General features: G+C 33.6%; 3 protein-coding genes across 7 annotated transcripts; all 3 read left to right on the top strand.

Annotated features, from left to right (window-relative positions):
• The first annotated feature begins 427 nt into the window (after positions 1 to 427).
• On the top strand, positions 428 to 11,142 carry LOC113846297 (type I inositol polyphosphate 5-phosphatase 12-like). Of its 2 annotated transcripts, none has more exons than XM_027474384.1 (8): positions 428 to 2,573; positions 3,098 to 3,222; positions 3,357 to 3,441; positions 4,175 to 4,483; positions 4,838 to 5,105; positions 5,322 to 5,445; positions 5,521 to 5,881; positions 10,591 to 11,142. In XM_027474384.1, exons 1-8 carry the CDS (start codon positions 732 to 734, stop codon positions 10,867 to 10,869), a joined length of 3,393 nt encoding a protein of 1,130 aa, XP_027330185.1. In that variant the 5' UTR covers positions 428 to 731; the 3' UTR covers positions 10,870 to 11,142. The 2 variants fall into 2 exon arrangements, with proteins under 2 accessions (XP_027330185.1, XP_027330186.1); XM_027474385.1 differs by lacking the exon at positions 10,591 to 11,142 and having other exon boundaries at positions 480 to 2,573; positions 4,175 to 4,340; positions 4,443 to 4,483; positions 5,521 to 6,083.
• A 1,715-nt stretch (positions 11,143 to 12,857) lies between these two features.
• Positions 12,858 to 18,777, top strand: LOC113846298 (outer envelope pore protein 37, chloroplastic). 4 transcript variants are annotated; one of them, XM_027474387.1, is made up of 6 exons: positions 12,858 to 13,320; positions 13,419 to 13,508; positions 13,618 to 13,791; positions 14,003 to 14,097; positions 17,402 to 17,522; positions 18,297 to 18,736. In XM_027474387.1, the coding sequence occupies exons 1-6, from the start codon at positions 12,943 to 12,945 to the stop codon at positions 18,426 to 18,428; spliced, it is 990 nt and encodes a 329-aa protein (XP_027330188.1). In that variant the 5' UTR covers positions 12,858 to 12,942; the 3' UTR covers positions 18,429 to 18,736. The 4 variants fall into 4 exon arrangements, with proteins under 4 accessions (XP_027330188.1, XP_027330187.1, XP_027330189.1 ...); XM_027474388.1 differs by having other exon boundaries at positions 12,905 to 13,320; positions 18,085 to 18,691; XM_027474389.1 differs by having other exon boundaries at positions 12,906 to 13,320; positions 17,765 to 18,656.
• Positions 18,778 to 22,428: 3,651 nt separating this feature from the next.
• On the top strand, positions 22,429 to 26,395 carry LOC113845971. Its single transcript, XM_027473736.1, has 7 exons — positions 22,429 to 22,439; positions 22,580 to 22,847; positions 23,155 to 23,349; positions 23,687 to 23,803; positions 23,957 to 24,106; positions 25,044 to 25,102; positions 25,980 to 26,395. Exons 2-7 carry the CDS (start codon positions 22,614 to 22,616, stop codon positions 26,113 to 26,115), a joined length of 891 nt encoding a protein of 296 aa, XP_027329537.1. The 5' UTR covers positions 22,429 to 22,439; positions 22,580 to 22,613; the 3' UTR covers positions 26,116 to 26,395.
• Positions 26,396 to 27,705: the final 1,310 nt, after the last annotated feature.

The raw sequence follows: 27,705 nt of genomic DNA on the forward strand, positions 1-27,705 counted from the left end.
ATAATTTTTTTTAAATGAAAAATTTAAAGAGAATCAAACTATAAAAATTAAAGATTATTTTATTATATTTTTGTTAAAAAAAAATATTTTTGTTGAAGTTTAAAAAATTGAAAAGAAATGAATGATAAGTAAGAAAGAAAATAAATAAAACAATTTTGACAAAATTCAAAGAAAAAGATCATATAATTAATATTTAAAAAAACTTAATTAAAGTATTTTGTAAGTTAAAATGTGTTTTATATAAATAAAATAAATAACATTTGACATCAATCTTCTTATTTAAATATATTTACAAATATATTTTATTTTATTTTATATTTATATTACCTTTATCAATCAATTATAATATATCTTAAAAGACTATTATAATCAATTTTTAAATTTTAAAAATTTTATAATACTTACCGGTAGTTCCCAAAGCTTTTCCGGGCCTTGCATGATCCCATTCATTCATTCTCTGGTGAGTGGTGGATGGGGGAAATCAAATGTGTTAAGAAAAGAAAGGAAACGAGTGACTCCTGTCCTTAAGCTTCAAGTATGACACACCTTACTTCCCGCTCGTCAAAATTCATACGTGCTTCCCTCTCTCTCGGCAACCCCTTTAGACCCTTTCCCTCATTCTTCATTTTCTCTTTCCCTCTCTATGCTGCACCTGCAAATTTGTTGACATCAATACCAATCCTCCTTCCTCCCTCTTTAACTTGGAACAACCAACTCCTAGTTAGTGAACCATGGACGATCGAATCGACGACGATGAGAAGGACAAGGAGTCTTTGGCCGGCTTGACCTCTCTTCCACCTCACCGCAAAGCCCATTCGTACAGCCAGCAGCTACGAGGTACCTCCACACACAAACGCTACCATCAAGTCCGAAAACATAGTCTGGACGATAGCCGTATATCCAATAACATTGAATCTTCGTTTTACGACTCCGATTCCGACGACGACATATTTTCGCACTCATCCTCGACAAATCCTGGTGGTGATGATGAGTACATTGAAAGCGGTGATTCGTGTCAATATCAGCCGTTGCAGGAATTTATTGGCAGCGGGGGCGGAACTGGGATCTTTAAGGCTCCTTTTAGAGCGTCCGTTCATCCGGGGCGACCTCCATGCCTTGAGTTAAGGCCACACCCTTTAAGGGAGACTCAGGTGGGCAAATTCCTGAGGAACATTGCTTGTACCGAAACACAATTGTGGGCTGGTCAGGAAAGTGGGGTGAGGGTGTGGGAGTTTCAAAACGCATACGAACCTGGTACCGGTCTTGGTGGAAAGGTAAGAAGGGGCGATGAGGACGCTGCGCCATTTTATGAATCAGCGGACACCTCTCCTACCTTATGTTTGACCGTCGACAACGGGAATAGGTTGGTTTGGAGTGGCCACAAAGATGGCAAGATTAGGTCTTGGAAAATGGATCAACTTTTTGCTACCCCCTTTAAGGAAGGTCTTTCTTGGCAGGCTCACAGAGGTCCCGTTCTTTCCATGGTCATAAGTTCCTATGGCGATCTCTGGTCAGGTTCGGAAGGGGGTGTAATTAAGATCTGGCCATGGGAATCCGTGGAAAAATCTCTTTCCTTGTCTCCAGAAGAACGACACATGGCAGCGTTACTCGTTGAGAGGTCATTCATAGACCTCCGAAGTCAGGTCACCATTAATGGCGTCTGCAGCATATCTTCTCAAGAGGTCAAGTGTTTGCTCAGTGATCACCTTAGAGGTCGAGTCTGGTGCGCTGGTCCTTTATCCTTTTCACTCTGGGATGCTCGTACAAAGGAGCTTCTGAAAGTATTTAACATTGATGGTCAGGTGGAAAATCGAGTTGACATGTCATCAGTGCAGCAGCAGGATCAAGCAGTAGAAGACGAAATGAAGGTCAAGTTCGTTTCCACCTCAAAAAAGGAGAAATCCCAGGGTACTAGCTTTCTACAGCGCTCCCGTAATGCTATAATGGGAGCTGCTGATGCTGTGCGTCGAGTTGCAACCAAGGGAGCTGGGGCATTTGTTGAAGATACTAAAAGAACAGAAGCTCTTGTGCAAACAGGCGATGGAATGATTTGGAGTGGATGTACCAATGGCTTACTCGTGCAATGGGATGGAAGTGGGACCCGTATGCAAGATTTTAATTGCCATCCTTGTGCTGTCCAATGTTTCTGCACTTTTGGAACACGGATATATGTAGGTTATGTGAGTGGTATTATCCAAGTACTGGACCTAGAAGGCAATTTAATTGCAGCGTGGGTTGCTCATAATGGTCCAGTGATTAAATTGGCTGTCGGTAGTGATTATGTTTATAGCTTGGCTACTCATGGTGGCATACGCGGGTGGAATATTGCATCTCCTGGTCCTGTTGACAACATGATAAGATCGGAGCTCGCTGCAAAGGAACTTATTTATTCAAGGCGGCACAATGTCAGAATTTTGATTGGTACATGGAATGTCGGTCAAGGTAGAGCTTCTCAGGATTCACTTTCCTCATGGTTGGGTTCCATTGTATCAGATGTAGGCATTGTTGTTGTTGGTTTGCAAGAAGTGGAGATGGGTGCTGGTTTTCTTGCAATGTCTGCCGCAAAAGAAACTGTAAGATTTCATTCATATGCCAGCTTTATTTGACCATTTAATTATTGTTTGCCAACTGAAGCTTGTTTGCTTTACACTAATATGAAATGAGAAGGAAAAAAATGACTGTTCTGATTGGTGGAAATAACAGGAGTTGGATTATAAACAATATGGTGATAGCCTGTATCCAAATAGTCTTCCCCTCCAAAGTGCCTATCATAATAACTATCCTGATACTAAGTTTAAAATGGGTTAAATTTTGTAGTGTCTGTACATTTTCCTTTGTACTTGTGTCATACAGTACTATGTTTGCTAAAGTTGATGTTGAAAACAAAACAAGGAACTTGATCCATCTTTATGTTTGTTTATCTTAAATTCTCACTTAAAGTTATTTGTTTACTACTACTGTACAGTATTGATACTTCCAAGTGGTTGGAAATGTATTTTCTCATCAAGTATTATGTATATATAAATCTCTGGAACAACTTATATTATGTAATGTGCAAATTCTATCCATGCATTCACCGCCTATATCACAATTGTAGGTAGGTCTTGAAGGAAGTGCAATGGGGCAGTGGTGGCTAGACACAATAGGAAAGGCCTTAGAAGAAGGAAAAGCTTTTGAGCGTATGGGTTCTAGGCAGCTTGCTGGCTTGCTTATATCTCTTTGGTGAGTGATTGTAATGACACTGTGTTCCAGATTAAACCAATTAGTGTCTCCTTTTCCTGTTTTCTTCTTTATGGAAAGGCATCTTAGATCTCCTATATTGTTTCCATTCTTATGAGTTGACATTTCTCAATTAGGGTAAGAAAGAATCTTAGAACACATGTTGGGGACATTGATGCTGGAGCAATCCCATGTGGTTTTGGACGCGCAATTGGTAATAAGGTTTGTATCAGTTTCCCTGACTACTTAATACTTATTTATAAGAATGTGGTACCTTAGTAATGCCAATGGAATGCAGTACCATTCTGTTAAAGTTTATCAGTCATTATGATCTGAGCCACTTGTTAATACGGAGTTCAAGTTGGTAAGGCTCAAATCATTTAAAACTTTCTCTGTAATAACTTATTTGTATCATGTATATATCTAGTTATTCTGATTACCCTTGAAAGCGAATTGTGAAATTTCATTCATATGATTTCCTCGTATCTTGATCATGGTTAGGGAGTTGGGCATATTATTTCTATTTATATATTGCTGATTAGGGGTGTTATTTTGTGTGATGTCTATCTTACCAAATCATACTATTTTGTCAGCAAAGAAAACAAAAATGAAAAGGAAAGTAAGGATGGTTGATTAATAATTCTAAATAGGATAAAGCAGTGATGAGACAAGAAAGTACATATGAAAGATTGATCATGGAAGAAATGACGAGGGGGCATAGATTGCCTTTTCTTTTTATTGCTTTAGTAATTGCTGTTGCAACAATAAGTTACCGCTATGTGGGGCTTTCAAATTCTTTTTTGGTATGTAAGTCATATTGACGTTACATGTACAAATACTAGATTGAGAAGAAAAAAGAAAAAAGAAAGAGCTAATGATCTTTTTTCACTTACGAACATTGATTTGTCTCTTCATTAAAATGAAATCTTATTACATGGCAAAATTGTTCAAGCAGGGCGGAGTGGGTTTGAGAATCAGAGTGTATGATAGGATAATGTGCTTTGTGAATTGTCACTTGGCTGCACATTTGGAAGCAGTTAATCGGCGAAATGCTGATTTTGATCACATTTATCGAAATATGGTGTTCAGCCGATCATCCAACCTACTTAATACTGCAGCTGGTATGGTACCATACCTGTTCTTGTCTTGCTCTCTTGCCTTCTCCACATATTTATTTTGGCTACTTTACTCTTCTGGCTTGCCATTGGTCCTCTCTGTTACAGCTGGCGTCTCTACCGCTGTTCATATGCTTCGTGGTACAAATGTGAGTCTTATTCTAACAACTCAGCTTTTGATTATCTTCATCTCCATACCTTTCCATCAATATCTTTATCATAACAGTTTGTGGCTGTTGAGAGAGATGAGAGAAACAAGATGAAAAGGATGAATCCGTGTCTTAATACACAGTGGAGCTAACTATTTAGAGCACAATAAATATACAATAAATACACAGTGGAGCTAACTATTTAGAGCACAATAAATATACAATAAATACATGATCTACAGTTGCTTAGAATCATGCTAATTACTTGATGACTATAATTACATAATTTCTCTATATACAAAATTTCCCTATTTATATTATATATAACAGTGGCCTTCATTGTGCGTTTCATAGGCTATGGGTGTCAGCGCTGAAGAAGCAAAACCTGAGTTATCTGAAGCAGATATGGTGGTATTTTTTGGTGATTTCAACTATCGGCTTTTTGGTATATCTTATGATGAAGCCAGGGACTTTGTCTCTCAAAGATGCTTTGATTGGCTCAGAGAAAAGGATCAGCTCAGGGCAGAGATGAAAGCTGGAAAAGTTTTCCAGGGAATGCGGGAAGCACTTATCAAATTTCCTCCAACATATAAATTCGAGAGGCACCAAGCAGGTTTAGGAGGTACATAGATGACATGTCCAGCGCTGCTTTTGGTGCCTGTTTGTTAGACGTTGAATTCATTTGGTCCCTCACTATCTAAGATTAAAAGTTATTAACTCAATGAACATGATAGTTTTAGTGTGATCTGCTGTCAGCATGCACTTAATGGAGTGTTACTTGGTTACTATTGCTAAGTAAGAAAAATGACAATGACCCAACTGTCATATATTCTTTCAGGATACGATTCTGGAGAGAAAAAGCGAATTCCTGCCTGGTGTGACAGAATAATATATCGTGATACTCGGTCAGCTCCAGTTTCTGAATGCAATTTAGACTGCCCTGTTGTGTCATCAATTTTACAGTACGTTACATGGTCACCTTTGCTTTCTGTTTTTCCTATTGGCTACAGTTTGTCATCACTGAAACTATTTAACAGGTATGATGCTTGCATGGATGTGACTGATAGTGATCACAAACCTGTCCGGTGTAAATTCAATGTAAAGATTTCTCATGTTGATAGATCAATAAGGAGAAAGGAGTTTGGGTTAATTATGAAATCAAATGAGAAAATCAGATCTATTCTTGAAGATTTATGTTATGTTCCAGAAGCCACTGTTAGCCCAAACAGTATAGTCCTACAAAACCAGGAAACTTCGTTGTTGCTTATTACAAACAGAAGTACAAAGGATAAGGCTATATATAAGATCACTTGTGATGGCCAATCTATAGTCAAGAATGACGGACAAGCACCTGATTATAGCCCAAGAGGTGCTTTTGGCTTTCCCAGATGGCTTGAGGTACAGTATCTTTTACTTAGTCTCTTTTTTGCTTGACAGTTGGCAAAGAAATATTTAGTAGATGCACATCCTACTCTCCTGCACGTGCAAAGTTGTGAGTGCATGGGTTTGATCCCTTACTATATATGCTCCTCCACTTTCCCACCATTTCCTCATCCCTTCTCCCCCTCCCTCCTGTCAGGCTTAATTTGAGTCTCCCCTTAGACAATAAATAAATAAACAAATTTTTAAAATTAGAAAAGATTATTCTTACATAAAAATCATTAAACAGAATTTAACGTGTGTACAATTTTATATTTGATTTTTCTACCTGTAATCTACTAAAATTCATGGTTGTTAACATACATTAGGATGCCTTTTTTGTAAATGGAAAAGAAAATGACCGTTTTGTTAAAATTGCAGAGTAGTTATATTTCCTTCCATGAATGTAGTTCTTTTTTCATGCTTCTTATGGTTATCCCTTCCTTAATTATCAAGTTAGATAATGGTTTAGTTTCCAAGGACTCAAATTTAAATCAATTTTTCCTAGAGTGGGACCATTGAGATCTTATGGAAGGCCTCCATGTAGTCAGGCTCATGCCCCTTCTCGTCAACTACCATCCAATGAAAACATTAACTAATTTTGATTTATCTTAAAGACACTAAATTTCCTGCATTATTGATTTTAAAATTTTACAAATGAATTTTATAATTTGTTAAGGGATTAAAATATTCATTAATATACTAAAAGTAATATTTTACATTTTCTATTTTTAAATTCAATTGCTAAGAGAGAATAAAAGTCAGCATCATATTGGGCAGACAATAAAACTATAGAGAGAAAGTGTATGAATGTTGTGTGCCATATGATCACACATAAATCATATTTATAATCACGCAGATAGTACAACAAAATCCATCATAAATACAAAATAATAAAAATAAATTCTAATTTATAGTTACATTTAATGAGATATCTAATTGTATCCCTTATTTTGTGATGATTGTTTTCCAACACTCTCTCTTATGAGCCAAACTTGTCACAAATGTAATCAACACGAGAGCCTCTAAGGGATTTAATGAACATGTCAGCTAACTTATCATTAGATTGCACAAAATTAGATGTGATTTCTCTTGAAAGCACCTTCTCTTTTATAAAGTGATAATCTATTTATGTGTGTTTGATTTATTTATGGAAGACCAGATTTGACGCAATGTGGAGTACAACTTGAGTATCACAAATAAGTTTTTCTTCCTATATGTCTCCAATTTTAGTTGTTGAATAGTTGCTTAAGCCATGTAAGTTCACATATAGCTATTGCTATAGCACGATATTTAGCTTTTGCACTGCATCTAGCAACTATATTTTGCTTTTTACCCCACCATGAAATCAAGTTTCTCCAATGAGAACACTATCTAAAATGGATCTTTTGTCTTATAATAATCTTGCCCAATCAGCATCAAAGTAACAAGTGATTTCATTACCTTTACTTTCATATAATAGCCCTCCTCTAGGTGCATTGTTAATGATTTTGGCCATAGAAGTAGAAATGTCCCCATAATCTAGACCAAAATATTCCTTAGCTACCAAACGAGTTTTGATTTAGTCAATATTACCATTAGGTTCAATTTTCATGGCATAAACCTAACGACAACCAACATTAATCTTGTTAGGAGGTAAAGGAACAATGTCCTAACTGTCACTAGAATATAGAGTAGCCATTTCATCCAACATCACCTGGCGCCAATTGCCAACCAGGATAAGCCATATAGCTTCACCTGTAGACTTAGGAATAGACATAAAATCCAAAGAGGCAAAGGAAAAATACAAAGGAGGTAAATGATCATGATAAATAAGCATAGAGAGGATTAAGATTGCAAGAAGATTGAATACCATTGCATAACTCAATGAGGTGCGTGTGATGTTGGTTTAAGGGGAGTCAAAGATGAGGCTGGAGGATCAAGATTAGTAAGCACTTCTAAAATTTGAGACCGTTTGCTGGTAAGTAAGGAAAGGAGGTCGAGTAGAAGCAACATTTGGAGCCAAAACAATAGGAGGAAAATCAAGGATGTTCACTGTAAAGTCAGCACTAGAAACAACAAAAGAGAAAATGAAGGGGCATATCTCAAAAATCTGCCAAAATAATATATCCTTGTGGCTAGAGCTAGAACAACACATTTGAGAGCCATAAATAGCAGAAATAATATATTGTTGTAGCTGAGGATAAAAACAATGATAACCCTTTAGAGCTGTAAATAGCCAAGTAAAACACATTTGAGAGCTTTGGTAGATAGTGTATCTTTGAGTGAGACCATGAAAACAAAATATGTGCAACCAAAGACACAAACAAAAATAGGATAGAGTTACTATTGAGGATTCAAGAGAGAATAGCGAGCCTGATTTTAAAGATCAGAAGAAGGCATGTGGTTGATAAGATGATATGCAATGAGAATCGCATCACCCAGAAGGGAAAAGGAACACTATTAAGAAGATGAGTACGAGCAATTTTGACCAAATGTTGATTCTTTCTTTCAACAACACTATTTGGTTGTGGCATAGGAGTACAAAATGTTTGATGAGTGAACCAAATCAAAGGACACAATTTATTAAGATTAGGATAACCTAACCGTTAATGCTCAGGAGTTTGAGAGGCATCAGAGACACACAAGGCAACCAAGGCAACCGGCAGTGGAAGTTGGTATAACCCCTCTAGACTATACAGTTCGCCAATCTTGAACAAGAACAAAGTTGTTAACAAAAAGGTCAGAGTAAAGAGTGCGATTAAGTTTGCTTGTGGATATTAAATTGAAAGAACAACCCGGGACATAAAGCACAAAATTTAAGAAAAGGTTAGGAAGGGGATGTGTTTGACCAATGTCCTAAACTTTAATTTAAGATCCATCTGTCAAGGTAACACAAGGAAGTGAATCCAAAAAAGGCAAATGAGAGAAAAGTAATTTGTTACCAAACATATGATCCGAATCACAGGAGTCAAGGAATCGAAGGGCCAAGAGAGGAAGATTGAGAAACAAATGCTACAGGGTTACCAAACTGAGCAACAGCGGCAACAGGTGAGGTGGGTTGTTGGGCTGCCTTGAACTGCAAAAGATCATGGTAGTCAGCTGCAGAAATAGTAAAATCTTTAGTGGTCGCAGATGGATCGACATGAACGACATTAGCAAGCTTAGGCTGTTGACGAGCCTTGGGGCGACATTCAGCTTCAATAAGATCATACCGGTTGCAACAAGTGCGGTGAGTTCCACGACGATGACCACCACGGCTCCCACTTTGCCCATCACGATGAGAAGAGTGGGAGACTAGAGCAGAGGAAGCAGAAAGAGGGATGGGCGAGCGGCCAAAGGCACGAGATGTGGAAAGATGCAACGGTTGTTCACTAACTGTGTCATAGGAGGGAAATGGTCTCCAATAAGATTTGATTGCTCATCGAGTCACGTTCTGGTGGAAGACCAACAATAGCATGTACCGTGAAAAACTTGTTGCGTTGGTCAGCATGAGTCGCGACATCACTAGTAGATGGCACGAGGGTAACAAAATCAGCAATTAAACGATCAAGCTTACCGACACAAGTCTACATATCCATTTTTCCAACTCAATAGAAATTAGGTGGGAAACCGTTGTGTAGAGATGATGAACATCGTTGGAATAGATCTTCTTGGTTTTTGTCCAGACATCGTAGCAAGTCTTGTCGGGAATATCTTTGTCCTGTTGAGTCAAGTGGTCTTCTTGTGCATTGGCCTTGAAACCACAACTGTACAGAAACAGCCCAGGTACTGTAGGTGGCTGTCCCAATTAATTTTTCACATGGAATAAGCGGGACTTCGTAAATATCTCTATAGCATTGGAAGAGGAACCTGCATAAGCCATAAGAATTACGTTGCAAAAGGGGCTGGACAGAAGCCCCGAGGGTGGGGAATGCGCCGGAAAAGTTGCTGGCAAGTGGGTCGCGCTGGAAAACGATATGAGAGCAGTTCTGTGCGAGCGCGAGTGGCACGCAGCAGAGAGGCAGCGCTTGCGGCAGTGGATCGGGACAGCGAGCAAGTAGCAGTGGTCGCCGGAGGATGGGGGTGCTGGTCGCAAGGTCACACCAGCACAAGAGTCACAGAACTGTGACACTGTTTACTGCAACAGTAACAGATATCAGAGAAAAAACCTAAACTACTAATACGATAATACCATATTCACATATGAATTCTATTTATAATCACTAGAGGTACAACAGAATCAATCCTAATTTACGTTATATATATCAGGATATCTAATCATATCCTTATTTTGTGATGATTATTTTATAAAAACAAAGTTTTTTCAATTTTATTTAATGTATTTTACTATATTTTGTTTTGTTATATTTTAATTATCAGAATATATTCATTTACACTTCCTTCCCCCTTTTGGGATAGTATAAATAATTTAGTTGTTTAAGATTAATTTTGACGTTTGGATTTAAATACAGCTTTTCAAATAAAAATAGGATCGGTTTGGCTGTTTAAATAAGGTTTGCTTCTTTTTGCCTTGGAGATATATCGTATGAATTTTTTCTTGTAATCTAACGTGATATGTCGGTTGAGAGTGCGAGAGATGGAGCACGCAAATCAAGGGATTTTGGCTATTGAACGACGGGACTTAGCATTTTGGATTCGTTGACTTATTTGAACTGCCAGGAATTTACCTATTGACAACCGTGGTATTTTTTATGTCCTTAACTTAGGTAACTCCAGCTGCGGGCGTAATTAAACCTGAGCAAAATGTAGAGGTTTCAGTCCGTCATGAAGATCTTCATACCTCAGAAGAATCTGCAGATGGCATACCACAGACCTGGTGGAGTGAAGACACCCGAGATAAGGAAGTCAGTCTGGTTATTCATGTTCAAGGCAGTTTTTCAGTTCAAACTTCTAGCCAGAAAATCCAAGTGCGCCACTGCTTCTCAGCGACTACAGTACGAACTGACTCAAAATCCAACAGTGCTAGAAGAAATCAAATAAGCTAACTACATAGATTAGTTTCAGAAATTTTATAGTTCCATACTTCCACTTACGTGGTTTATGACTTTGGACATTCCAAAAATGCGTAAATGGTAGGAGGGAAATGTCAATGACACATGCACAGTATAGAAGGGTTTTTTAAGTTGTTGAACATCCAAAAGCTGTTGGTGCTTTAAGTCTTAGAACAGGTTAGGTTGTCATAATCCCTTCCTATTGACTGATGTGTTGGTCAGTTTTAGTTCATTTTTGTTTTGAGGAAATAAATTTTTAAAGCTTCTTGACAGAGTTTTTTTTTTTTTTTTAAGTTCCTTCACAGACAAACTCTCCCAAAGATACACTAAAAAACATTAACCAGTGGAAGCCTACTTCCTCGTAATGTTTATCACCATTATTATTGTTTTTTCCTTTACGTTTATCTAAAATATATTCATTATAAAGTCTATCATAATGATGATAGAATTATTAAATAAAATATTATGTGAAACAACATATTTATTCTTAATGAGCTTATTTCTGGTTTTCACAATTTGAACTACGAGCAATGTAAAACTATTTTACACAGACATCCGATTATATCTTGCCAACTCATACTTCTTTTTTAACATTATAATTAAATAATTATCTGTTAAATTATTTTAACTTTCAAAAAGTAATCTTAATTTTTATTATGTCTCTTATTTATTTCATAGTTTACTCTCTATCACGTTTTTCTGCCATCTTTTTCACCTCTTGTTGGCTCCCTATTCTATTTTCACAATTTTTTTAATCGTCAATCTCTTGATGTCATGTTTAATTTAATTTATTACCATAAGAAATCATAAATTTTCTTGTTCTTTTCAATCAATCTGCATTCTTTTCCTTGGTCTTTGATATCGTTGAGAACATTCTTTAACCATTCTTAAAAGTCTAAAATTATCATTTACTCAAAATTCACAAATTAAAATATCAATTTTCAATCAAAATATGCAAAATTTAAAATCTTGTTTCTTTAAATTCTAAGATCTCATTTCATAAAATTTTTCAAAACTTATTAAATTTTCACTAAACTTTTTTACTTCTAAATATTTAAAATTATTTTATACCATAAGTCTATAAAAAAAATACAAAAAATTGGATAAAAATAATAGTTTTGAGGATCTTAGATAGAACCAAATTAATGAAAGAATGAAATTGTTTAATTTTAAAAGGAGGCTAATGGCACCTAATTTTTTTTTATAACAAGATATTAAAGCTTAAATGAAATTATTCTACATCTGTTAAATTTGTTGAAGCGCACAAGTATATAAGAAGCAAACATTGCTCTAAAAAGAATCAGCGGAACACAAGAACAAGAAAATATATAGACAACATCTTCACTTAACAAAGGAAGACAAAATATTTCACCAAAAAACAGGGTCTGAGAAAGAGGGAGCGCAACACAACCAAAAAACAAGACCGTAAGACAATGGGACAAAGAAGTGAAAATCCAACGACCGACAAAGTGAGCTAGTCCAACAAATTCCAAATTCTCATTGGAAGTCTAATTTTCCTACTTCTAGTTTATTAAAATTCCTCTTTAAAATTCTAAATTATATGAAAATTATTTACCCAAAAAAAAATTAACAGAAAGTTTCAAATCTTATAAAAATTGAATTATTCACTTCAAATATCTCGTTCAAACAAACTCTAAAGATTCTTTCAAAGCTATGTAACTTTATTAATATTACTATAAAAATTATAACAATAAAACTAAAAATGTTTCATATTATCAGAAATACTAGTTTTATGTTTCTACACTCGTCAACTAGAGCATGATCTGTCAAATGTCATTTAATATAATAAATTATTAATTAACTGTGATTAAGTTAATTTTAGAAACTAAAATTTTAAATTTTAAATATATTTCATAAACCGAAAAGTGAGGTTTTATTTATTTTAACTTTTTTTTCCACGAAGAAAGTCTGAACCAATAAAATTAAAGGAAATCAAGCTGGCGAGGGCATCCGTTGATTTGGATGAGCCAACAGCCTTACAAGTAAAGGGGACTGGCGATGGGTGATAATTTGAATTGAAAGTAAGAAGAAAGATAACGAGAGTGGATGGTGGAGATGGAAGCAGGAGCTGAAAACCCTAATTACATCATGGTCCCACCCCCACCTCCCCCGTCTGTTGAGCCACAGCCTCAGAAGCGACCCATCTTCTCGTTTCCAAGGAGGCCATCCCTCAGAATTACAAGTGAGTTCGATAGTGAAAGCGCATTCTTCTTCCATAAAATCTCTTGTAAGTTGTTGGACAGCCTTGCCAAGTTCAAGTTTTCATTCCACAATAACAGTAAAGGCGATGTCTCGGAACCTCAATTCAGCTTCGTATCCAAGCACCTTAGCCTCCACTACGACCTCGAAGACCATAATGCTCTTGTTAAGACCTCCATCGATGTTGGTCCCAGATTGCAACTCTCTGCCGCTCATGATGTCAAGGTCATACCTCTGCATCTCCCTCCTCCTCTCTCTATATATTTATTTGTTTGTTTGTTTATTCTTCATATTCTCACTTCTGTGCGCTTTCCTTTACTAAGGCTCAACAAGGAGAGGTTACCATGGTTGCAAATGTCGCTGACCCTGGCTATGCACTTGAACTATCAACACCAGTTCCATCTGTTGGAATGGTTTGTGTTACCATGTTTTTATCGTATCTTTGAAACCAATAAAATAGAAACTGAACACACAAACATACTTGTATCTTTGATACTTTTCTTTTTTGAAATCTATTTGCAGCCAAAAGCAACCTTTAGATTTCCTGTTGGTGAGGTTTCACTACAGGAGAAAGAGGAGGAGGAGGAGGTCAAGAATTTGTTGTCAGTGAGTGGGATTCTTAAAGGTCAATTTTTTAATGGGGTCTGCGCTGCCCAGTACAAGGACGAAGAACTGAAACTAAGATACTGCTATAAGGTATTTTATTGGTTTTAGGATTATTGTTTTTGGATGTTACTGATCACTTTCCCCTTCATCCCAATTTTCTTGTGATCGTGACTATCTTTTCTGGTGTTGTTGTAGATATCTTAAATTTATTGTTTTAGGTGTCAGTTATTTTGCCCTTCATTGGTATTTGGTTGTTTAATACTTCCTTGAGCTTAGCGTTGAATATTTTAAATATATACAGGACGATGAAATGTCATTTCTTCCAATACTTTCGCTCCCTTCAAATGCTCTATCATTTGCCTTTAAGCGTCGGTTTGGTCCTTCTGACAAGTTAAGGTTAGAACACACTGTTATGAATCTTCATTTATATCTTCATTGTTTTTGTTACTTGCCAATTTCTCTATAGATGGTAAAGTTTCTTTTAATTGATTCTGGGAAAAAAAGTTATACATTGAAGCGATTATAACTAACATAATGTATGCTGTAGTTATTGGGTTACAACTATTATCATACTGCAGATTCTTGACTAATGGAAATGATAAAATCTTTACCAATAATGCCAAGAAAAAAGTCTTTACCAATACAGAGAGATGTGGCATTTGGAATTGGAAATGATAAATGGCATCATCTTCAGTTGAATCCCCTAAATGCCAAGAAAAAGAATTGTTTTCATTATTACTCGCATGCTTATTAACAATAATCTTTGATCTATCTTATAAAATCTTGGGTTGAGTATTTTTTTTTTTAAATGTGGTATTAAAATTTTGTCATGTGCTGTCAAGTTCAAATATGTTTGGAGCTGATTTTACTGAAAACAAGTGTATATTAGCTCCTTACCAAAAGAGAATTATGGATTTCTTGGAATACAAACAGAATAGAAAATAAATAAAATACAGAATAGACTCCTAGAGAGAATCCTGCCTTAGGAACATCCAGCCTAGGAGTGTAAATGAGTAGAGATTGGCTTATGAAATAAGGAATGGTCAAGTTTGACTCATTTATTTAAACAAGCCAAATTTAAAGCTTGAGCTTGGTTTGATTAAAAATGTTGAAGGTTAAACCTAGCTCATTAGCTTGTTTAATAAAATTTTATTTATTAATTTAGTATTTAATAAATATTTTTATGCTAAAAAGTAAAATAACATTGTAATAAAATATAATTTTATCATGAAAATGCTCAAAGATTAGGAAAAAAAAATTTATATTATAAAGATTGTAGATTTCTTTGAAAAAAATTGTAACACAACAATCAAGTCTTATCCCACTAGGTGAGGTCGAATACATAAATCACATAATGCCATTGAGTTTAATAAAAAACAAAATTTTTAGAAATTAGGTTAATCAAAAGGTTTTTTTAATAACTTTGTCTAAAGTTTTTTTTGTCTTTCTTGACTCCTTTTTATTGGATTAAAAGTCATGCATTTCATTCTCTTTACTGGTGTATTCAAAGGTCTTCTAGGTATTACTGTAATATTCTTTCGTATACTATCATTTCTTATCATATTCTTTTATGTTTAAACTTGTTTGTTTAACTAAAGAACCAAACTTAACAAAGCATTTAATGAACAAACTTGAAATACTTCATGAATCGCTCACTTCATTTACACCCAATTCCAAGTTACAATCTATCCAAAACCACTCTTCATGTATGCACTGCATTTACTCATCCTTGCTTGTACATGAATATGGGAGGATATCTATCAAAATCTTTGTGAGCTTGTTCTTATTATTAACATTCCAGGTGAGATTGTGCTCTATACTTGTCTATGCGTCTATGCTTTTACATAGTTTGGTACAGTGGTAATTCAGTGTGGAAAAAAGCTTATTCAGTATTCATGGTACCTAACGTGGTTGAACATTTATGTTTAGTTCTTCTTAGGTTACTCAGTATTTTATGTTTATAATTGTAAGCTAAAAAATAATACAATGTATAAAATTAATTAAAATAAAAATAAAAATCTCAATCACTGGAAAGCATAGTAGTCAATAGCGGCCGCTACGCAGAGGAGGGGTAGGCCACCGCTATGGGGAGCTCGTAGCATCGTGTTTTAGTTGAGCGGCCATCATGCCACAAATAGTGGCCAAATCACGGGAGAATCGCAGCCATAGCGGCCGCTATTTCATCCTTGGCCAAAACCTGACTTTGTCCTCCCTTTCTTAACGTTGGACATCTTTAAATGGGAGTAATTTTGGAATTTTGGCCCCTTTTTACATTTCTTATATCTTCTTCCTCGCGAGCCCTAAGTTTTTATTTTCATCTCTCAGTTCTCTCTAGTTCGTTCTTCTCCACCTACATTCTCTGCAACATTCTCTTGCTTTTGGTATCTTTCTTCATCTTTGGCTAATGTGACAGTCATTCTCCAATTATCTTCTTCATCTCCGGCGAAGCTTCCGACAGATCCAAACATTTCTGGTCATTTTCTTCATCTCTAATAAAACATCTGACAAACCTGTACATTTTCTAGTGATTGACCAATTCTCTGTTTTCTTATTTCCTTCTCTATTTTTTATTTCTCTCTATTTTGGATATTAATTTTATATTAGGTATAATAATACTTAGAACTTCAGAATAGCATGGCCATCTCGCTATTCACTATGCTGCTATAGCGTATTTGGGGTCGGTTGCTCCGTGCCGCTATTCGAGATTGACTACTCTGCTGGAAAGAGTGGATGTTTTAAAAATGACCACAAGGTGATGAGATATTATAAGCCTGATAAAATGCTAGAATTTATCAATGTAACATGGTATTCCAAGTTGTATTGGTCTAAAGCTTCAAAGAGTAAAATTAAGAAAAAAAATATAGAATATGGCTAAAAGTGTTTGAGGTGTCTGTATAATGTCTAACAAATAAAAATATGCATCTGACACTGATTCCACACAACACAGCTACTATTTAGAAGTATATGTACATCCTAAATTGAAGTTATCCTAAATTCCCAGCCATTGGCAAAATTAAAACCAAAAGTACGTAAACTGATTTTTTTCAATCATAGCTGCTACTGCTATATATCCCTGCTTGTGTTGGACTCATGGGCTGAACACATATTTCTTTGAAAAATATTGAAATAATTATAAGAACACTATAATTTTGCTGGGTTTTCCCTTAACAAGGAGACTCCTATACAACAAACAGCGAGCAAACTTCTGTCTAAATTCGTCATGAACAGACCCCTTAAAACTACCCGACAATACCTTACCCACACCATAAAAGATAAGTGTATAATACATAGTTGCCCAATGGCAATTACTGTTGTAGTATCTATTGGCTTCCGGTTAATTTTCTTTATTTGATAACTTTTTTTAATTTTAAAATTAAATCAATTAAAAAATAACCATTCAAAGGTGAGTGTTGCTATTTTAAGAGAAAGAGTATGTACTCCTGCAGGACTGAAAAAATTTCCAACTGTCTACTACTGCTCATCAATTCTGAGTTTCTGACTCATTTTTCCCTTACATTAACCTGCATTAATTCTGACTTATTTTTCCTAACATAAACCTTCAGTGACCTTGGGCTGTTTGTTTAGCTAATTCATAAGGTGATTGTATACTCTGATATTTTTGCATTTCAGTGCCCATTTTTAATTAGAAAAATAAGATTGTCTCTGAGCTGATGTCACTTTTAAAATACTTTATGGATAGTTACTGGTACAATTGTGATTCCAACTATTGGAGTGCTGTCTATAAGCGTACCTATGGTAAAGATTTCAAATTTAAAGCTGGTTATGATTCAGAGGTTCGCCTTGGCTGGGCATCTCTTTGGGTAAGTGTCTCATTCTGCAATTATGTAATTCATACACGACATCATTGATACCATCCTTGTTATGATATGATTTTAATTCCTGGTTGTTTGTACACAGTGGTTTCATTTCTCAAATATTCATGCTTAATTTGCCAGTGACATGCATGCTTACACTAGCATTCTCTTTTTTATGTTTATTTCCTGAGACAATACTCTCTAATATGCCTCTGTCAGTGAACTTACATATTAATGATTCGATATAGTTGCATACTTCTAATGCTAGCTTCTTAACACCGTCCTGATCCCTCCCCTCAGTGCAGTTAGGCATTACTAGCTGACAGTTAAGTATGAGCTCTTACATTTCAGATTATAATTATTGATAGTTTTCGAACATGTATTGTATTTGCCTTGAGGTTTTACATTTAGGCACCGCATGACATTGCTTCCTGGTTCCTGCACATAAGGGATAAATGTACTCCTTAAATGTCTTGAACCATAGCATATCATTAAGGTAAAACGGTTTACTGCTTTACCTATATGTTTCCCAGAAAGTTTAACTAAATTTCTTATTTTAATATTTCAGTATCATCTTCTCTGTACTACAAGTTTAGTTGTAGTTCCGAAGCATGACGACCCTAATATATCTCAGAACTGTTAAATTAGAATCCAAATTTCAGTAGTGGGAAACTAGTCTCTGAAGTGTGTGAAGAGAAATTGTCCTGAATCATAGTGGGTTCCGTGAGAAGTATGAGTCTATTATCTGTAACTCTTAGTGACCTCATTAGCTTCATTCAGGTTGGAGATGAAGGAGGGAAAGCCAAAACAGCTCCGATGAAGATGAAAGTTCAATTCATGCTCCAAGTGCCACAAGACGACATAAAATCTTCTGTTTTGATGTTTCGGATTAAGAAAAGATGGGACATTTAAGGATCTACTTGGTTTTGGATTGCCTCCACAATTCTTCAAGTTGTATTGACTATTTGACCGGTTGATACTTCTCCAAGTCAGCCTATTTCTCAGTGGTGCGGCTTGATTTTGCTGGGTTTCTGGTAAGGACGAAGTTCAATCTTTTTGTAAAGATGATTTTCTGATTTGTAAGTTGGCAGATTATGGTTATCGGATGGGAACAATCCTAAAATTAATTGTGTATTTGGCTAAAGGTTATGCAACATTGGAAGTTCATTTTGGTCTAAACAAATTTCTTTTTGGGGGAATAAAGTTAAACAAATTAGGTTGAACATTGTTTTATGCAAATTACATATAGATATGGGTATTTCCATTTCCAATTGCTGTTGATCTCGGAGGTTGAGATCAATTCGGTCTTTAAAGCAGCATAAGCTCACCCAACGTCAATAACGCTTCAGCTTATTTTCAGCTAACTCTTCAATAGTTACAATTTCCTTATGGGACAAACGAGGGCAAGTATGATCAATGATCAGCAGCAACAAGAACACAGCAATCTAAAAAAAATCAGCTTGTTTTTTTATCCATAACAGGCTCGTGTTGTGAATAGAGGTGAAAAATAATGAGGGTAAAGTATTCCTTTTAGATTTTTACAATTTTCAGGTTGGTGAAACGCTTAAAACGTTTAAAAATGGAGGTAGTATTTTGTAAGATAGCATCAAACACCATTTTATTCCCTCACTTTAAATCAACAAACAAGTTGCATGTCCGCAGTTTAGGTTTTTTTTTTTTTTAATTATTTATTTCATCCGATCATATAATGCTTTAACGTGCTGCAAAACGTTTGTCCAGGATCTCATTCTTCAACATTTTGAGCATTCTAGCAATGTTGAACTAGTCGAGGATGGAAGATGATATAATCGGGAGTAGCCCTGCTGAGAAATCTACTAATTAAATTATATTCATTGATGTAATTGTGTATTTTGTGGATTTTTTTTACTAAATTAATATATTTTAAATTATGTTTATAAAATACTTCCTATGTGAAATTATTTCTAGAAAAGCACTACTACATAAATATAAATGAAATTCTTTTAATGGTATTAGAAAGTTAGTTTGGGAGAAGTGGGAGTGATCAAGATCCTCTTTTATTAAGGCGAGAATGAAACTAAATTAGATGCTAAATTTTTAAATTTAATAAATTTACTTAAACAAATCTTACGTTACTAAACAAGACAATCCCTTAAGCAAGCAATTTTGTGTTTGAACATTGGGTTTGTGACTCTTTCTGCCTATGATCTCAAAAACCTCTGTTGTCTTTTGCACTCTCTCCCTTTTGCAAAGTGAATTTATGAGAATAGTAAACTAGTAAAGGTTGCAGAATCTGGTTGAAACCCAATTTTCAGATAGTGTCCAATGCTCTCTTGACTCCTTCGACGTCATTTTTCTCATAGTAGCACCTTAGTAGGTGCAACAATCTGGCACAAGTTGAAAAGACTGTAACTCTGGATATTTTGAAACAAATGTCAAGTGCTCATGAAATGATAAAGTAGGTTAAACAATTTACTACATTTCAAGGATTTAAATTCTCTTTAGTTTGTGCAAGAATATGACGTTTTTAAACAAATTTTATAACTTAAATTTGCGTCTTTCTCTCCTAATCTTTTGATCTTCTTCTTTTCTTTCATACTTAATACTTTTTCTTCAACATTCATATTTTACTCTCTTTGTTCTCCTCTCATATCTAACTTTTCTCTTCCTTTATCGACTTCTCTTTTTTCCATTCCATCTCATCCCATTTTTATCCTATACTCAACTTTTCTCTTTTTTTTCACTCTCATACTCATGTTTTTCTCTTTTCTCCATACCCACCTTATTTGACAAGAAGAATATTCTTTTTCATGGTTTTCAACTTGTAAATAGGATTGGTTCCAAATAATATTTTAGGATTTGTGTGCTTACAGTAAAGAACATAAATTGTCTGCTAAATGCTTTGGTAGGATCCCTTTTCATTATGTGAAAAAATTTCAAATGTTTTGCATGCATAATGGTGATATTTTATGTAGTTGGAGCTTAACAACATGAGACATCCATTCCAGTGGAACAAGGGGATGAAGTGGGAGTTGAAGAAGGAATAGATAGTTGAATATAAGAGGAAGATGAAAAAAATAAAATATGAAAAGAAGACGCAAAATTTGCTTAAACCATAAAATTTCTTAAGCAAAAAAAATCTATTTTTTTTAATTGTTTTTTCAATTTTTACTTAAGTGAGTGAAATTTCACTTAAGAAAAAATTGGACTAGACAGTCCAATTTTCACGCAAATTAGAGAGAATTTAAGTCCCATTTTAGCTCTTTAGGATTTGTAGCATTGGCTTTAGGTGTTGGAGGAGGATAATGTTATAATTGTGTACAAAATCCTTGATTCTAAACCCAGTGGTTGACATGGTTGAGAGAAGTAGGGATCTATTTAATTTGCATACAATCAATCAATATTTATTTTAAATCTAATTATATAAATTAATTTTTAAACAAATTTATTTTATTTTTTTAAATCAATTTAAAATTAGTTTTAAATTTTGAATTTAATTTAAAAATGAATTTAAATTTAATTTTATTTAAAACTGATTTTATTCTTATTAAAAATACTCATAAATTTTATCATAGCAATCTATGCACTTATAAATTTTAACGGGATTATAAATTTATGATTAAGTAATAGGTTCAAAGTTTAGGAGGTGAGGATAAAAGTGCAGACAAAAGAAGAAAATGGATTACAGAAAGAAAAAAAATAAAATAGAGAATTTTTTTACAAATATTAAAAATATATTATGAACTTATTTATAAATATTAATTTTAAATAATAAAATATTATAAAATTAAATAACATAATATATTACATGAGAGTATTGAACTGATTATTCGTCAATCCAGCATTTAACAATTGACATAAGTTAAATTATAACTTCTTAATTTTTTAAATATTAAATCTTTACAATGAACTATTAAAAAAAAAACATTTTTAGACAAAATAAAATAATAAACATAATTATAGAAAAAATATATAATTAAGCAAAACTTTAAAATACAACAAGTTAGTAAAAAAATATATTTTTATATACTTTCTCAAAAAATTAAAGAAACTATTCTTATAATGATTAAATAATAAATAGATAGAATTGTACTAATTTATAATTATCCTAAACAATGCACTTATATATTAAATAATAAGAATGAAATTTTTGTCACTCGTAATAATAATTGATTATGATTTACAACAAATAATAAAATATTTTTATTTGAAAATTAATTTTATTTTTACTAAAAATTTTCTTAAAAATAATCTATTATTTAGTGTATTGATTCAACCTATATCTTAAAAATTTACACTGTGGACAAACAAATTTTCTTAAATTTGCACTTTTTTCCTACTAATTTTATAACAATAATTAGATTCTATTTAGTTAATATTTCAAATAATGAAAAAAATATGTTACAACATGTTTTATATTTATTAATTTTTTTAAAATCATTATTTTTTTTAACAAAAATTTAACTCTAACATAAAATGAACTATAGTTTACTTTTTTAAAAAATAGAATGGGAGGAGTCGTAAATTGTAGTTATTCACATGTAATTAAATAGAATTTTGTTTTAAAAGTGAGATAAAATTTTATGATATCATTTTTTCATTATTATACCTGGTTTCACTCCTGAAAATAAATTTAATATTTTTAATTCTAACTTTTACTATTTCTAATTATTTTATTATTATATATTGAAATAAACCTAAAACATACATTATGAATTATTTTTTAATGAAGATAATTGAATATATTTAATTTCAACAATGTCATATATTTAACAATTTTCATTCTTATTTTTTTATTACTACAACATGAAAAAATTATAATTTAAATTTAAAAATATTTATTGTGTTAATATTCTACATATTTACTTAAAATAAGCCCAAAAGGGCGTGGGTCCCTGTCCGGATTCGGGGCTTCTCAGCCTTTCCAGTTTTCAGAAGGAAAAGGTATCGCATTTATCTAAGATTGGATTGGATTCGATTAGACGATAATTATTGTAAAGAATATTATAAAAAGAAAGCAGAGAGAGAGAGAGAGAGAGAGAGAGAGAGACCGGGTAAGAAGGAAAAGGCGAGGGGAAATCGAGGAAAAGGAAAACGGAAAGGGATTAGGAAGAAGGAATGAGTGCAACCGCGACTCTAACTCTAAACCTGAACCGTTCCTCCGGTTACACCAATACCATCGTCACTTCCTCTTTTTTCTCTCCACATTATTATTCCTACACGCACAAACCAAACCCTAATTTCAATGCCGTCTTTTGTTTCTCGTTCTCGCTGTCTCTGTCTCTGTCTCAGCACAGACGCATCGGTATCTGCAAAAAGCCCATACCCAAAGCATTTCCCTCAAGATGCACGGTATCTCTCTTTCTCTATCGTCTCATCTTTCAAAAAATATTTATATCCAGATGATAAAACCAACCTTGTTATCTTATTGCTTTCAAACTTTTTTTGAATTTTGGTGGACTTTCTTAAATTGAAAACTACTGTTATCTAACGTATTTTTTTTAGATTCATAATTTCTTGTATCAAGCTGTTGAGAGTCTAGTGTTATCATGTACTGGAATAGTTTGGTGTGGGTAAGGTGGTACTCCTTGCGGCTTGTGGGCAGTTGTTGTTCACTAATTTTTACTACCAGGGACTCTGTTTTTATGTACTCGTATAGTGGCTTTATGGACATTCGAAAAGAGATCGAGATACATCCAGTCCAGATTATCAATTGGAGAATGGGTTAGGCTTATTTGGTTCTGATGAAGAACTGGGCACACAAATTCCAACTCAGGCTCAATCAGTTATTGAAGGATCAGGATCGGTTCGTGTGTCAGAGTTCAAGCCTGTTCCAGATGTTGATTATCTGCAGGTTTATTTTGTAACCATTTTGCTGCGAAACTTATATGGATTCTGACAAACTTATATGCAATAGTCAAACTTCTTTAATGAATTGGTAATGCATGATCAAATGATAATACAAAGACATTTTACATTGATGGTGGATACACTATCTCACATTCTTAACTAGGCTTCTTTTTCTAATAGCATATGTTACTTTACATGAATATTACAGGCTCTTTTTCTTTCGACTTTGACGTCTCATTTTAACACAACTGAAAAGTCTACATATTCTTAAATTATTATTGCAACATAGCTGCCTCAGTTGTCTGCATGATGCTAAGTTGTACAATATGTTTTTTTCACAGGAGCTATTAGCTATTCAACAGCAAGGACCCAGAGCTATTGGATTTTTTGGAACACGGAATATGGGATTCATGCACCAGGAACTAATTGAAATTCTAAGCTATGCTATGGTTATAACTGTAAGATGCTGTTATTTCACTCAAGAGTGTCTTATACTTGCTTGTAGAACACAATATATGGTGATGCGGTACAAGTTATGATTTTTGTTAACAATTCCTATGGCTATATGTCTCATGACTTCATGTACATTTATTGAAGATTTTTGTTTGTAGAAAAACCACATATATACTTCTGGAGCATCTGGGACTAATGCTGCTGTTATCCGAGGTGCTTTAAGGGCAGAGAAACCAGAGTTGCTAACAGTCATATTACCTCAAAGTTTAAGCAAACAGCCTCCTGAGAGTCAAGAGCTATTGTCCAAAGTAAGGTTTAAGTTTGAAATTTTTATATACTTTCTTAAAGGTTTGAATTTAAAGTATTTATACAGTTTTAAAAAAATAGCCAATCTCAGGTAGTGGAATAAGACTTGATTGTTGTTGTTGTATATAGTTAAAAAAAAAAAAAAATTTCACTTGCTTCACATCTGATTATTTTAACCCTGTGGTAGGTTTTTATGCTGAACATCTGTCTTTTTTTCACTCTATCTGTGATGTTTATCATTAATCGGGAAAAGATTGGACGTATTTTCTTTATCTTTATGTACTTTTTTAAAAGGGATCTGTTTAATTCATCTCTTATTTTTGTCCAAAACTACATTATTAATTGATTAATTAATTAATTAATTATGATCTTGTGCATGTGTACCCACAGAAGTAAAGAAAAAAATATATTAATGAAAGTACAAACATTTAATGTCTTGAAAATCTGAAGTGTTTTAATGCTTTCTTCTCTAAGGGAATATCGTAAGTCAAATTCTTTTTTTTTTTTTAGTTCTTGACCCTTAAAGAACCGTTGACATTTGAACAGCTACTAAATTTACAATGATGCACTACCTACAGTTCCAAGATTGGAGCTCTGATACCAGCTGATAGAAATTGGTTCAGATATTGAAGAAAGATTATCTTTATTGGTAGAAACTCTATCATCCAAGTATTCGAGAGACTTGGTTCTCTCCCAATGCCCAAAGGCCCCCAATTCTCTTTCAATTCTCAAGATATTTTCCCCTCTGGCATGTCTTATTAACTAATTCAAGCTAACTAATTGATATACAGTAACTACTAATGGATAATTGACATATTGTAACTAACTACAAATATATACCTAATTTAATTTTCATAACTAACTACTGATGGATGTTACCTAACAGGTCCAATTTTTCAGTCACAAGTTATGATTTCAATGATTTTGTTGAATATGCAGGTGAAAAATGTGATAGAAAAGCCCCACAATGATCATCTACCTCTAATAGAAGCCAGCAGGTTTGTACTAGGTTTTTCTTATCTTTTGATTAGGATTAAAGTAATGATACTTGGACAAACTTCTACATACAAACCCTCATAGACTCCCGTACAAGCCAATGGATGACACCTTCGACCTGCTATAACTTTTTGCTTATTAGTCCACGACTCTATCACTGAAGAGCATGTGAGGAGGGCTTTGAGTTTAAAGTCTGTACAAATATCTTTATTTGTTCATTTTATTCATGAAAAAAAAAAAAGATTGAAAAAATGAATCATCTAACTAGGAAATACAATGATCAAATGAGCGGTACATTGTGAATGGGTAGTATCAATTTAGGGAGGCGATGACATTGGACGTATCACTGAATGCTGGTGTGACAATACCCAATCTGCAAACTACCTTATGTTGTTTGAAAAGCTTTTTGATCTATTTATTTTTTATCAGAGTGTAGGATTGTTCTGTCACTTCTAGAGCCAGTTGAGATAAGTTTATTAGCATGCATTTATTGAAGAAAATGAATTATATTTCAGGCATAAGTTAAAATCAGCTTATGCACCTAAACTTTTTTTCATCAGCTCCTTTATCTAACTTCTCCATAAGCACCTATTAAATTATAAGAGATTCTTTTAAGCTATGAATCAAACACTTACCTCAATTGAAAGTTCTCATTTGTTAGCTAATCTAAACTGCGCCTTAGTCAAGTTCTAGTGATATAGCAAGTTCAATTTGTAGGTTAATTTGAGTTGGATGAAAAAGCCTGGTATTGACTGCAAATTTGGGTTGCTTGTTATTAAGTTTTTCAGAAAACTTTACTTATAAAAAAGAAGCTTCCGAGAAATCTCTGTTATTATAGCAGGATTAGGACATGATTTTTTTCCGTTGTTTCTAATGCAGGCTATGTAATATGGATATCATTTCACACGTGCAGCAAGTCATCTGCTTTGCTTTCCATGATAGTAGATTGCTCATGGAAACGTGTCAAGAAGCAAAAAATTTGCGGAAGATTGTGACTCTTTTCTACCTCGACTGACACAATTCTTATCCATGTCTACACATTATTTCTCTGCACAAGTGTGGGTTGGGAGAGAGTAGTACTTTTTTTGGTTTGTAATTATACTATTCAGCGATATTGCTTTAATTTGCTTATTTGAAGTTCACTTAGAAAAAGGTAGTTTAATCAGATTCTTGGAGAATGGTTGCCGACTTTATTTTTTTTAAAAAAAGAAAAGGAATATAATGTTTTTTATAGAGAGGGTGTCACTTGCTGCAAGAATAACGATGGCTAAACATTTTCGACTCTACATTTTTTATGGACATTAGATTTAACCGTTGGATTGAAAATTCTTATCAAGTATATTGGGTGAATAATATGTTACACAAGTTTTAAAACTTGTTACTGTATACAAGGTTGCTTAATTGGGACAGTCAGTTATGGCACTTTTTAATATTCTTTCATCCTTTTTATTTTACATTCAGGTACAGTGTCAAATCTAATATTTAATTTATATCCTTTTTCAGCTCGATGAACTCAACTTTCATCTGTTGTTTCTAATAGCAAAATTAAAACATTCGAAATTCATAAATATTTTACAAATTTAAAATGAATTGTATAAATTCATTCTCTTTTGAGGTAAAATTAAATTTCTTGACTCAGGCATCTTTAACTAAGTATCTAAATACAATGTTTTCGTGAAAGGAGTTTTAAATTATAAAAAAAAAAATTCTCTTAAAATATTTATCCAAACACAGGAGACTAAGGTTTTTCTAGTCAAATATATTTTTTGAAATCTTTAAAACGAAAAATTTCTTTTTCTTATTGCCATTTTTCTTTTCTTAAATACACAAATTCTTCACAATTCCGAAGGTTGAAATTGTTTTAATTGGTTTTAAAGGTCACAATAAAAATTTTAAATTTTATCTAAAATGAAAGACAGATTCTACGAAGGACATAAAGTGCTTTCCTTAAATATTATAAATTTAATTTTATATTTAAAGATTAAAAAATTATTTATTTATTAATTCTTAAAATATTTTCTTATTATTATTGTTAAATGGTTATTTATTTTAAGTTTTAAAAATTATTATTATTTTGTAACCTCTTTTGAAATCTGAAATAAAGTTTTAAATTATATTTTCTTCTTCCATACTACAAAAAAGAGATATAATGATGCTACGCACCACCACCGACGGAAAGTGACCTAACACAGTAGTTCTGCATCGAAGTTAGAAACAGAACATACTCAAATTCACGTCCAAGTTACACATTGATTTTCATAAACAAATAAACTAAAAGAAACAACTTACATGTTAAAACAAGCTGTCATTTAACATCCTGCAACAAATAATTAATAGACAAATAATCAAAATTTCACATCCTCTAGACAGGGTTTGTTATATATGTGTATTAAAACAATCTTACACAAAATTTTTTATTTCTTTTCTTTTTTTCTTTCTTTCTTCTTTTACTCCATATCTACGCCACTTTCCCCTTTCAAACTAAGACAAAAGTGTTTAATTCTTTTTCTTCTTCCTCCTCCTTTTACTCTTATCCGCGTCTCCGCAACCCATTTTCCCACCTTCTGAACTTTTTGACAAAAAATTTCTCTTTTTATGGTTATTT

Source organism: Abrus precatorius, unplaced genomic scaffold, assembly GCF_003935025.1.
Source record: "Abrus precatorius isolate BTA unplaced genomic scaffold, Abrus_2018 Scaffold8, whole genome shotgun sequence".
Classification (NCBI taxonomy): domain Eukaryota; kingdom Viridiplantae; phylum Streptophyta; class Magnoliopsida; order Fabales; family Fabaceae; genus Abrus; species Abrus precatorius.

What these genes read in the sequence shown, in the direction of transcription:
- LOC113846297 (XM_027474384.1), top strand. Translation starts at nt 732, where the DNA reads ATGGACGATCGAATCGACGACGATGAGAAGGACAAGGAGTCTTTGGCC. An exon ending in GCACCAAGCAGGTTTAGGAG is followed by an intron (nt 5,106 to 5,321) that starts GTACATAGATGA and finishes ATATTCTTTCAG; the next exon opens with GATACGATTCTGGAGAGAAA. An exon ending in GTTGTGTCATCAATTTTACA is followed by an intron (nt 5,446 to 5,520) that starts GTACGTTACATG and finishes ACTATTTAACAG; the next exon opens with GTATGATGCTTGCATGGATG.
- LOC113846298 (XM_027474386.1), top strand. Translation starts at nt 12,943, where the DNA reads ATGGTGGAGATGGAAGCAGGAGCTGAAAACCCTAATTACATCATGGTC. An exon ending in GGTCCTTCTGACAAGTTAAG is followed by an intron (nt 14,098 to 17,401) that starts GTTAGAACACAC and finishes CTTTATGGATAG; the next exon opens with TTACTGGTACAATTGTGATT. An exon ending in TTGGCTGGGCATCTCTTTGG is followed by an intron (nt 17,523 to 18,296) that starts GTAAGTGTCTCA and finishes AGCTTCATTCAG; the next exon opens with GTTGGAGATGAAGGAGGGAA.
- LOC113845971 (XM_027473736.1), top strand. Translation starts at nt 22,614, where the DNA reads ATGAGTGCAACCGCGACTCTAACTCTAAACCTGAACCGTTCCTCCGGT. An exon ending in CATTTCCCTCAAGATGCACG is followed by an intron (nt 22,848 to 23,154) that starts GTATCTCTCTTT and finishes GTACTCGTATAG; the next exon opens with TGGCTTTATGGACATTCGAA. An exon ending in GTCAAGAGCTATTGTCCAAA is followed by an intron (nt 24,107 to 25,043) that starts GTAAGGTTTAAG and finishes TTGAATATGCAG; the next exon opens with GTGAAAAATGTGATAGAAAA.